The following is a 13,401-nucleotide window of genomic DNA, read 5'->3' as shown; positions in this document are numbered from 1 at the left end:
CCTTGTTTCATTTTTCTGCATTACAAAATGTCTGACCAGTGAACACTTACGATATCAAACCTTTGGAATACACAGCTGTAACTTATTCTGTGGAAGTATTTCTCATCGGATCACATGTCATTGACCTATTTAAACACTTAAAGTTTGATTGAACTCTGTATATTGTATGAATGTTATAAATAGGCTAATTTTAGTATTGATATATATAGTGCTGGTGGGTGTCTAATGTTGGTTTCTCTTACAAATGATGATGATAGAATGATATGCTATTGCATTTAGTGTAATGAAAATTGTTGTGAAATTCTTAACGATCATGTCACATGTATTTACCCATTCAGTTGTTAACAATATCAAACCTGGAAAAGTATCATGATATAAACTTGTGTGTATTCGTAGTCAAATTATTGCCAGTAATTCAATGTTTTACTTGTTTTTCATGTGCGGTAGTCTCATGACCAAAAAAGTCTTCTATGTCATTTTTTTCCTTTCTGCATTTTTTTTTCTTCTTTGCATTTTCTAGAATCGTAGGAAATGGATCATCCTTGCTGGTTTATTATTTCATGCAAACAATTTTTTCCCATCACATGCTCAGATTTTAAATCCGATTCATTCATTTAATGTGATCATTGATATGTTTTTTGTCTATAACATCCCCTCTGGAAAGAAAAGAAACATTAATGAAATGCATATTTAAAAAAAAAAATTAAGAAATCCACATTTTTTCTAACTCATTGTCAGCACTTCCATAATTTTCTGTCCTCTGTTTTATTTATTTTTACTCTTTTTATTCACAGAAAAAGAAAAATAAGCGGATGGCCAGTAAAGAGCAGACGGTACATTTCATTTTAAGATTTACACTTTTTGAGTTTTCTTTTCTTTTCATTTCCTCACTGATTTCACCCCTGTTTTTCTGAGAAAAAAAATACACAACACTTGCACTTTTCCACCCTTCCTTATTTTTCCCCATTTTCTGGTGTTTTTTTTCTACGCTTAGCATGAGGAGACCCATATCTATATCCACATGGCAGAAGCATGCTTGTGAACATTAATACGCATACTATCAAAGTTTGTAACTTTCCCCGTTTTCTTTCCATTGGCTTATGCGTCTCCCCGAAACATGCCATTCATGTTAACCACCTTCATTATTTATTCCTCAAATCAGCAACAATCTTGCTCTTCAGATGCCTTTATTATCAGCATCTTTCCTCCGGTGTAGCTTGGAAAAAGGAGGCATCTAACGCTATCTATCTCTGGTGGCATTATTGTATTAAACATTTTATTCACTCGATCAAATTGGCAACGATATAATCCCTGATATTATACTGATTATACTCCCACCATTTTTTTTGTTGGTTGTGGTATATCATAGCATTTATTACTTTGTTGAGATGGATGCAGCCTATTCCTTGGTCTTTATTTTCATATGATACTCCTTAAATTGGTAACAGACTCTGATCACATTTCCGTTGCATTTTAGTGACTATTTTTCAGCCAGTAAAAAACAAAATATCCAATGAGGGTTCATAGCCATTGAGGGCTATGAGCATATTGATTTGATATGAAATTGTGTGAATTTATTTTTTCATAATTTCCTTGTTTTCCAAATTTATTTGAAAATATTTTAATTTTTACAAAAGACATATGCATTGCCAATTTAAGGAGTAGATATTTTCATGGTTGATGGGTTATTGCATTTCATAACGGTTGTGAAATTAGCATTTTGCTAACCTAGATCAGAAAATGAAGTTAGAGACTAATCTGATGAAGTTTGGTGTTGCCAATTTAAGAGGGTAGTGTTGTGTCGTGCCAGGTGTGATTTGTGAAGTTCATGTTCCCTTTCTCTCCCCAAAGTAGCATGACTTGTTTTTATTGTGTGTATTGTAGTGTAATCTATTTACTAATTTCTTTGATTTACCCTCATCCATCCTTCCTATTCTTTGAGCCCCAGGTTAAACATGAACCGTAACACGTTTGAATGAAAGAATTGTTTAAGAATAATGGATTATACGAATGATTCAATTTTGATTCATGCAATAAAACCGCATTCTTCACTGCAAAAACACTGGTGATGATTTAACGCCAGCCTGATATCTGTATCGGTCCACATCAGAGAAGTGTTGAAACAACACCAGTTAAAAATCAAACTGATATTGGTTTAACACTAATTCATGTTGCTTAAATGCCAAATAGATACCATGCTGGTATTGAATCAATTCTGTTGTTTTTCGCAGTGTTGGATCATTGGCAATAAATGCACAATTCTATTTTTCATAAAATCTAATGAATTATCTAATATCTCTTTCTTCATATATTTATTTGGAATATTATTGAATTATGAGACACCTTTTGTTACTTATAGAAAGGAATTCAAATTGCCACTCCCCCCCACCCCCCCCAAAGAAAAACTTACACAGCAAAAACTGTGGTGTTAACCGGTGCATGTACGTAGAGGACCACACTAGCTATTTTACACCGGTGTTAAATTGGTGGTGTTAGTTTTACACCTATAGGTGTTATTACAACACCTTTTGATGTTACATTTACACTCTTTGGTGTTATGTTTAATCTCTAGGGTGTAATTTTAACACCTCAGGGTGCGGTCCTCTTAACACCAATTGGTGTCAGTTTTAACACCGCAGTTTTTACAGTGTATGTATGACAGATGCCAATTTGTGTTCAATCCCCTGTCTGTTTATCATTGTATTTTTTAGCGAATAAAATCTATCTACCAAGCGACAAATTATTATATTAAAAACAGTTTTATAATGACTAACGATAATATCCAAAATTTATTTCAGTCTAATTAAAAAAAAATGATGAATATAATTTGTCTGGAAAGTCTAGAGCCTTCTTCACCCCTTAGTTTTTTAGTAATTAATTTCTGGATGACCCCGCCCTCATGTTTGAACCCCACCCATTTCCTAGTTTGTACCCCTCACCCGGTATGTGTGTGTGCATTGCGCCCTCGTGTTTTCCGTCTTTATTAACAGTGTGTTTCTGTGAGTGCAAACGTGAGTGCAACTGACCGAACTTTTGACGATTGACGATAACACACGGCGTAGGCATCTTGCAGAAAGTTTGTGCCATGCTTATAAAAGGAAACCTACTTTGCGTCATTTACAACAGTGCCCAGTGAAAACGCTGTATAAGTTTTATACAATGCTGTTTGATATGAACCTTCAGTAGTTGTTCAAACAGTTTAAGCAAGTGGTTAAAATCTTACACAATAAAATTTAATCTTTAATTTATGGGGGTGGCATGATCAAGTTGTTAAGACTCGTCTTTCAATGTGAGGGACATGGGTTCAATTTCCAGTCATGAGGTGTTTTTATTCAGCAAGAAATTTGCCGACATTGTGCTGCACTCAACCCAGGTGAGGTAAATGGTTTCCAACAGGAAGTCATTCCTCAAAATGCTGTTAGCACCGGAATCGGTAGGCTAGCTGGGTAATATAGGAGCGCCTTGAGTATCTAACAAGATGGATATGTACGCTATACTAATCCTATGTTTTTTTTAATTTATTTTTAAATATTTAATTCTCAATCTTAAAAAACAAAGTTTGATTTTTAATATAATTAACGGTCAATGAATTAAGTATAGTTTAAGGCATTTCCACAGTTAAAATGAAATCCATGTCATTTTCACCAAATTTTGCAGAGTTACTTAAGCACCTGAATATTCCAAATATACAAGAATTAACATGGGTTCATGTACTTGATTTTTTTGCTATCGAACTTTGAAGTTCACCCATTTCAAAGGTCTTGAGAAGTACGCAATAAAAATAATTTTGCAATTGTTATACCTCAGGAGATCACAACGTTGAGTTTAAACCTCTATTACTCAATCAAAATCCTTCTAAATTTCACCAAATTTTACGTTATAGGTCAGAAATATATATTTACGATATAGAATCCTCTAATATTGCTTTTCATTTGCTATTTAATTTGAAAATAAGGTGTGAAAGACAACAAAAACATATTTCAAAATATTGAAATTTATGTAACAGATTTAGGAATACAATGAATGCTGCAGTTTATTAAAAACCCATGTCATCTTTACCAAATTTGGTATTGTAGAGAAAGTATGCTGAAAGAGGTTTTAACATTTAGGTTCATGTGCTTGTTTTCAAACTATCAGTACTTTTGTTGGAGCAATGCTTTTAAAAACACAAAAAATGCATCAAAAAGCTTGCATCTACGTAAAGAAAAAATCTACACACTATCCAATTTGATCAAAATCAAGGTTTTATTTGTCATACCTCGCATCACTGCAGAGTAGACTATTCTGAAGAGGTAGAGGCATTTAAAAAGTTGGTCCATAGATTATTTTCAGCTAATAGCTTCAAAAATAACACATCAAGATTTGCTAATAAAGTGCAGATGACTGGAAAAATCAGCTGATACCTCTTACTTATTACTCACCTGTTCACTTATTGTGACGTCAACCCATGTGGCTTAAAATATGCACAAATGGGGAGGCGCACAAACAACTGGGGAATGTCCTTAAACTGCTCCAACACTCACTGGGATCATACAGCATTGTATAAAATTTGAAGTAGCATATTTAGTGGATATGCCATTTGCCCATTGATTTTATGTATTCACTGTAAAAGCAATAGTGCAAGAAATACACCAGATGGCATTCTGAGATGACAACACCAAGCGTTTTACACTAGTGTTAATATTATGGTGTTTAGTTAAAAATTCTTTGATGTTATAACTCAATCTATCTGTCATTTAAACACTATATTGTGTTGTGTTCGATCTTCTGTTAAAACCAAAGGATATTGTCCTCTAAGAACACCAAACTAGTGTTCTTCTTAACACTTAAGTTTAACTAAAATGTTCCATTGGGGATTAGAACCAAAAGCAGGATAATTGATGAAAGTTATGGCCCACACTTTTGCTAACAACCCTTTTCTTTCCAGCTTAGAGATTTGACCATTTTCATCCTAGTTTAACATTCTAGAAAAACTAAACACTATTCTGTAAGTTTTAAAACACTAAAACAATTTTGGATCAGAAATTGCAAACACTTTGAATTTAAAATTATCTCATATCTGACTAGCTTTCCAAATTACTTTGACTCCAAGTAACTCTTTTTAGGTAAAGCCTTCCAATTTTATTCCAGTCATATGGTTTTGACTTCAAGCTGATGTAATTTACACGGTAAAATGCTGTTTAAAATTATAAAAAAATAACAACAATGATTAATTTATTGAGAATCAAATATAAAAATTAAACTTTGCTGTTTAACATTTGAAGCAATTGTTTAAACTGTTTAAATAACCAAGGTTCATATATATATATATATATATATATATATAGTAAAAAAACATTGGTCAAAAATTTGAAACCACGTTTCACTGTGTATAGTCAAAACTACACTCTGTAGAAATGTTAATGTATATTCTGAAATTTTGATACACCTATGTTCTGCCCACAGTAAAAATGCTGTCAAATATTATACAACACTTTAAAACTTAAAGATTTTTAAACAGATATTTAAAATCTTAATCAACAAAATTAAATTTTTGATATGTAATCTTCAATAGATTAAGCATGGTTGTTTAAATTTTTAGCAACTTCTGTAAAGTTAATAGGAAGCAGAGTTGTATAAATATTTTAAATGGTGTTTTTACTATGTCCGGTATTAAAATGATTGAAAACACTTTTCAAGATCTTCCAAGAATGGATCCAGAGTAGAATGAAACATAGACCAGTCCTCTTTATGAATTTTGAATTATATTCTTTGTACCATAGGTAGGCCTATACAATAAATCACTGACTGTAAATTCACATTTGCGTAAAATAGACAAAATTTTAAATGTTTGTATATGAGTCAATATGACTTGTGCAATTTAATCAGGTTACCATGTCTGGTCGCTGTCAATCGCGTAACCCAACCCATCAAAAAACGGCCCCCTTAATTCGTAAAGCATTGGTCAAGCTTACCCAACCTTTTGTATCTTGGCTATAATTTTCACAAAATATAGGGTAAATTGTGTCTGACCTTTCAGAAATTTATGGGGCCTTTTTCTCATATGGTTGGGTAAACTGGTTCCGGAGCTTCGGCATATAGGGGGCCCTTTTCTTGAATGGTCAGGTTCCACGATTGCCCGGCTGGATGCGATAGCCCGATGTGATTGCACAGGTCGTCAATATTAAGCTAGCAACCCTAATAAATCATGACTGTAGTAGAGATTACTAAGTGGTATTTTTCTTAAGCTCTCTGCACTTACCCCACTGAATATCCAATCTTTAACATTTTGTTCTTACACTGTAATCTAAGTAGATGTTGTTCTTTTTATATATTTTCAAATTTGAATTTACATCCATTGGTCCTAACGCTTTTATCTATTTTTTTTATCAACACTTCTTGTTACAAAGAAACTTAATATGAGGCACATCATGTAGTAAAAGAAGGCAAAATATCAGCAGTTATTTAGCTTTAGACATTCATTGTATTACATTTGATGTTTATCTGTTTAAAAAATAATTTGTAAATTTTTTTTCCAGTAAACTAGGAATTTAGATTTATCTTCTATTGCTAGTATTAAAGCTGAGACAGTCACTCCCCCCCCCCCCCTCTCCTTGTACTCCCTCTGTCTCCTTCTCTCTCCCCATTGTTTCATCTTTCTATCATCTCTCTTTTCCATCTCCTTTTCTTTTCCTCCCTTTAAATAAACTGTTGTATCTTATTCTCTCAAAATCTCCCCCTCCCCTCTTTCTCCTTCTAATCAATCTGATGCAAATTAATCTAGTATTATATTTAATTGACACTTAAATATATATCTCCACATTGAACTCTTAGCTTGAATTTTCAGTCACATAATGTCTTCAGATCTGATAGAGATAGATAAAACAGGTATACAGTGTAAAAGCACAGTACTGTTGGTGCATTGTTCAATTTTTAATTTAAAATGCTGTTTAAATATTTATATGTTACATGGCTTACTTATATCAACATTACAGTAGTTGAGTAATTTTTTTTTCAAATTCATGAAATCTTAAACAAAGTTTGGATTTGAATATTTAATTCTCAAAAAATTAAGCATGATTTGATTAAATTGTTAAACAGCTACTGTAGGGTTCATACAGTGAACAACATTGCATAGAAATTTAAACAGCATTTTTACTGTATAGCCTTTTCTCATATATGACCAGAAGAAATGCATGTGGTCAAAATAGTAGACAGTAACATGCAGTACATTTTATAGAAATCAACTTCCGTATTTCAACTAAATCCGCTATGTTCACTATATTTCCTATATTCACTCCAACAGCATAATATATGAATTATTGCGGTAGAAGTTATAGATCTAACATTAATTAAAACACAATCATTATAAATGTTAATGTTGATTATGATAGTGTATTCACAAAATGTTTATCATTTTTCACAATTTAGATGTATGACATCTGCACAATATTTGTATATTTGAAGCAAATAGTTTTAGTCTGTAAATTCCAGCCTAACAATTTTTGAAAACCAATTAACATGCAATGTTTTGAAAATGTAGAAGATTGCTTGAAAATACCATATTCTATAGCAATGTAGTTGTCAGTATAGGTATTTAATTGCACTCATTTGAAAGTAGGAATGGAAGTAGTCTGCATATACCTACATCAATAAGAGTTGATTGGTATTCCAGTATGAATAAGTACATGAAATGAAATGTAAGTTGTTTTAAAATGATGTTGGTAGAATATTGGGCTATCACACCTGAACAATTTAACCAATGTACACACTAAGAAATAGGGGTTCAAATTTTACCCCTAGGGGTTGGTACAATTAGCACCCCAATGGTTGGTCATAAGAGCAAGTGTGCTCATTTTGTTCACCTATAAAGGGTGCAGTAAGCTAAAGCACTCTTTCAGGTGCAGAGATGAACCATGCAATACAGGTGCAAATTTGAACTTTTTGAATGTCAAGCAAGTATTATGCACCTTAAAATGTGAAAGTTTGCACCTTTCAGGGTGTAAACAAGTGCTTCTTGGTGCAAATTCTAATAATGAAAAGGTGCATTTTTTTAAACCTTTTCCCACATAGAATGCAAGAATACACCCCAAACGGTTGGTACTATTGTTTCATTTAGGGTACAAAAAATTCTTAGCATGTATTATATTTTTTTCTTAAACAAACTATGGAATTTTTCATGTCAAGAAATATTTCTAACCATGAAAAATTTGCTAGCCATACATGGGTCAGCATACACTAATGACAATATCCACCGGGTGGGTGTTTCATTAAAGGTCAAGTCCACCTCAGGAAAATGTTGATTTGAATCAATAGAGAAAAATGAGACAAGCACAATGTTGAAAATTTCATCAAAATCGGATGCAAAATAAGAAAGTTATGACATTTCAAACTTTCGCTTATTTTCAACAAAATATTATATGAACGAGCCAGTTACATCCAATGAGAGAGTCGATGATGTCACTCACTCACTATTTCTTTTGTTTTTTATTGTTTGAATTATACAATATTTCAATTTTTACGAATTTGACAATTAGGACCTTCTTGCCCGAAGCACAAAATGTTAAAATAATGGAATTCCACGTGTTCAGGGAGGAATGAAACTTCATTTCACATGACAATGACAAGAAAATAAGAATATTTCATATAATAAAATACAAAAGAAATAGTGAGTGAGTGATGTCATCAACTCTCTCATTTGGATGTAACTGGCTCGTTCATATAACTATTTTGTTGAAAATAAGCGAAACTTTAAAATGCCATAACTTTCTTATTTTACATCCGATTTTGATGACATTTTCAGTGTTATGCTTGTTGAATTTTTCTCTTTTTATTCAAATCAAGATTTTGTTGGGGTGGACTTGTTCTTTAAGCTGTTCATTAAGTTGTGCGTAAAGTTGTGCACAACTTTCTGCATGACTGGAAAAGGTTTTATGAATCTTTTTGAAGGGGCTTATACTAATTCATAGAAATAGGTGAAAAGAGGGGGCACTTGAAGAAGGTGACCTGAAATATGGTACAATAATCCGATATACTTGTCTGCTAGAGTATAACTGACTTTACTAGCTGGCTTGGCATTGCTTTTTTGCTATAAGCCCCCGACTTGATGGTCCTATGCATGTAGATTTTGATATAAATATGTATCTATGTATATCTTTATTCCAACAGGTGTTATTTATTGTATGGTTTGATTTGAGTTTTTCAACCTGGTTTTTCCCTGAAGTGGAGTGTGATTTAATTTCGTTTTTATTTCCGGGTGGTTTATTATTTCTAGCATCCTTTTGAGTTTTTCTTGGAATGAGTGGCATTTATGTCAAGCATGGTGGTAAAATATATATCTTTTTACAGTACATATATGGTAAAATATATCTTTTTACAGTATATATATAGATATATATATCCTGTATTTATATAAATTACAAGTTATTATTATCTTGTAATTTTGCTAATGATTTCCCCATTATATTTTCTATTTATCTATACATATATACATACATGTATATATTTTACTTTGTATACATAATGATGCATAGTGGTATTCTGTACCTCGGAGGGGAGGGGTTTGTATGATGTGGGGGGGTGGCGATGGACCAGAGGGCGGGGTTGGGGCCCTTGATCCAATCCCCCTTGTGGCATGGAGATCTGTTTGTTAAAAGCATGGATCTTTTGTTGTGGAAATGATGCAGTGTACTTGAAGATGTGCGGTGTTGACGGAAACCAGGGTCCGATTTCATAAAGACTGGTTGTAATAACAAATGCACGATTTCTATAATTAATTGACTATCAGCTGGTAAGATTGAAGGATTTCAGTTGCTTTTATGCATTATTGCAAATTTGTTATTATAACAAGTTTTATCAAATGGGCCCCAGGCTTGTTTATTATGGCCATGGGCTAACTGTTGTATCTTTTGCTATGGTAAGGAGGTCAATGGTTTTGGGTTTTTTTTATGATTCTTTCCCCCAGTTTTCACATATTTATTCAGTATGTCAGTAATTTGCGGTGATTTTGAGGGGATTTATCTTTAAAAAAAGATCATTTTATTTCATACAATGTTGGTATACTTTTTCAAAGGCCACAGCCCTTCCAACCCGCCCAAGCCTAATACCTTTCCTCAGAGACCATCAACCAATCCATGAGCTGACACCCCTCAATTCATCCATTGGTTGCAGCGAACAGGCGGAAATTTGCAATGCCTCACGGGGGAAAAAGTCAACATCTGTTGTGCACGCTTGTGCGTATGTTGTTTACTAGGGTCCAGGAGGTGGGAGAGAAGTTTTCTGCTGATTTCTTCACGAAATTTAGACCGTTTTCGGTGTATTCTTCCTCCGTCTTTGCCATTTTGTTTTCATTTTTGAAGCATCACAGTCGCATTACACTAGCTTTGTGCGCTGCTTGCACCTACATGCGATTTCGCCCCTTAAGTTAGAAATTGGCCTGTCCGCTGCAACCGATAGATGGCGCACCGTATTATGAATCCACCAAATTGAAGAAAGCCAGCTGCCCCTGGATTCAGTGCATATAATGCAAATAATGCACAGGTGAGAGAGTGTTTATTGCAGTGCTTTACAATGTAGATAGTAATGATAATAATAGCCAATTTTCATGAAGCGCTTTTCCCAGAATGGCTCAAAGCACTTTACAGCATATTATTACCCCGGTCATTGGATTCATTTCAATCCCGCACGAAAAGTGCACAATTTCCACTCCCTGAGGAGCATTCCTTGCATTCATCGCAGCCTCATTATGGAGCTGGCAAATTCAAACATACAATATCTTACGCATCCTACTGGGTACCCATTTAGCACCTGGGTCGAGAGTGGCAAAGTTTAGATTAACACCTTGCCAAAGGATGCTAGACCGCGGTGGGATTCGAACACACGACCCTCTGTTTACAAGGCGAGAGTCACTACACCATGGCTTTTCCATAAAGAGCCGTGGTGTAGTAAACATTTGCCAATGAAATTATGGTTTGGATGGGATTCAAACCCATGACCCTCTGTTTCAAAGCCAGAAGACAAATCCACTGCTCCAGATTACATCAAATTACATTGTATGATTTAAAGTGTTTTGATTCATTCAGTAATTTCCATTTAGTGAAACACTCAGCTTCTAGGCTTCCAGAAGCGTTCAGAATTAGAATATCTAAGGTAAATGAATCTATTGAATCCATCCTCAAAATGACCCCCCCCCAAAAAAAAAAAAACAAGTGAATTAGAAGTTGAACTGGAGAAATGCTTATTGGATTCATAAGCACACGATAGGGGAAAACTTCTATCTAGTTCTGCAAACAATTTCTCCTGATCCAGTATTCCTTCTTTCATTCCTTTTTGTTTCTTTCTCCCATGGGTGTTGTACTTTTTTGGCATCCGACCTCCTATCTCATCTCTTCTCATTTCTATAAGTTCCTGTCTGTCTGTGCCTCATCTGTCTGTTCGTCCTGCTGTCTGTCAACCCCTCTGATTAGCATTTAACACATCATTCATATCCCCTTTTCTCTTTGCTTGCCTATATTCCCTCTTTATCTGTCCACCCCCCCCCCCCATTTTACCATCTCTCTCTCTTACTGCGCTTAACGTTTCCTCCCTTTCTTTATTCCTTTTTTTTTTCTTTCTGTCTTTCTTTCTTTCTCTCTCTCTCTTTCTTTCTTTCTTCTACCATTCTCTAGCACTTAACCCTTCTCAACCCCCCCCCTCTTTCCCCCTTCCTCCCTCCCTCTCTCTCTCTCTCTCTCGCTCTCTCTGTAAGATCAAGAGGAATGCTGCTCTCCAGCACTTTCCCTTCTCAGTCTCGTCCCCCTCCCTCTCTCCTCCACTCCCCTGCTCTCTCCCTCTTCCTCCCCCTCTCTAGCTCTCTTTCTCTCCCTACAAGATCAAGAGCAGTGCCGCGCTCTCCAGCACTTTCCCCATCTCAATCTCCGCCTGCCCATTCCGATTGTTTTCTTTCAATACCTCTCCACAAACCCAAAAGTCGTCCCAGGAAATTGATCCTGCTGCTTCGGAGATCTTCTTAATTCAAGAGGGGGACCGCATTAGGGCATTGTTTCATGGACCCGTATCTCCGCATGCGTTCTCCGTCTCCTTACCATTTAAATACCCTGCTTATGGGTCCTCCATTCATTCGTGTACGGAAGAATGATGGCAACATGCCCTCGATGTATGAAACTATTTCTATATCATTTATTGTGAATTTAGCTTGATATTGTAATATTCTCATTAAATAATCTAATCGGCAAGTAAAATACTGCATTAGGGCCTTGTTTTAAGTACCTGTATCTCGGCACGCATTCTGCGTCTCCTTCCCATGTAAATACCCTGCTTACGGGTTCTCCATTCAAAAACTGAATAATGATGGCAATATGCCCACAATGTATCAACACTATCTTGTGTGGATTTAGATTAATTTTGTAATATTCTCATATAATAATCTAATGTAGGCAAGTAAAATATCACTTTAGGCTATTAATTCCTGCAGCACGCATTCCCTGTCTCTATTTAAATGCCCTGCTTATTTTTTTGTAGGTTGAACTATTCATTTAAACATGGAATAATGATGGTGACATGCTCCTAATGTTTTCAACTGTTTTTATACAGCTCTTGTGGATTTAGCTTGATACTGTAATATTCTCATCAATGAAAAAATGTAATAAATCTATTTTGGCAAGTCAATATGGCGTTAGGTCATTATTATATATCCTTATCTCCACACGCATTTTATGGCACTATCTAAATGCCCTACCCATACATGTAGGTTAATTGAACTAGGTTCCCTATTCATTCAAACATGGAATAATCATAGCAATAATACCCACATGTAAACAACAGTCTTTGGATTGATGTTGATATATCCTCATCTAAATTATATGCAAATATTCTAGGCCTAAATAAATTCGGGAACAGTACTTCGGAACAGATTTAACTGCATGTAGCATTCTCAGTTTCCAACCATTGAGGTACTGGCTTAAGGTTTGTTTTTCTTCATTTATTTGAATATGGAATAATGATAATGATAAAGCCCCCAAAGTATTGATGTTCAGAAAAAATGATATAGTTACATTGACTATATATGCAAGTATAAAAAATACAAAGTAAGGTTCTTTATTTAAAATATTGCATTTTTTCATCATATGGTCCTACGTTTATTGTAGCAATCAAGGTTAATTGTCAGCATACCATTTATAGAATTAGACCTTGTTCATTTACATAAATCTAACTGTTTAAAATCATGAAATATAAACTGAAAATAATCTCACTGGAGATCGTCAAAAATGGATAAGCACAATGCATCATTTGTATTGCCTGGAAAAAAAGACCCATCATCAACTGGAATGCCATGCATATTTTGTTCATTTCTCAGCAATAACACGTTTTGTACATAAATCATGTGGCGTATTTTTGTTTGAATTTAAACAGTATACACACATT

At 34.5% G+C, this 13,401-nt stretch overlaps 1 protein-coding gene across 2 annotated transcripts in view; it reads left to right on the top strand.

Moving 5' to 3' along the window:
- LOC121431588 (dual 3',5'-cyclic-AMP and -GMP phosphodiesterase 11-like) overlaps positions 1 to 13,401 on the top strand; it is a 72,924-nt gene that overhangs the window by 23,967 nt on the left and 35,556 nt on the right. For both annotated transcript variants that reach the window (XM_041629136.1, XM_041629135.1), the window contains one exon: positions 795 to 833. In XM_041629136.1, coding sequence (XP_041485070.1) covers positions 795 to 833 — 39 coding nt within the window. The remainder of the gene's footprint in view (positions 1 to 794; positions 834 to 13,401) is intronic.

Source organism: Lytechinus variegatus, chromosome 18 (genome assembly GCF_018143015.1).
Source record: "Lytechinus variegatus isolate NC3 chromosome 18, Lvar_3.0, whole genome shotgun sequence".
Taxonomy (NCBI): domain Eukaryota; kingdom Metazoa; phylum Echinodermata; class Echinoidea; order Temnopleuroida; family Toxopneustidae; genus Lytechinus; species Lytechinus variegatus.
The sequence above is the reverse complement of the archived record's forward strand: the minus strand, read 5'-3'. Positions and strand labels throughout refer to the sequence as shown.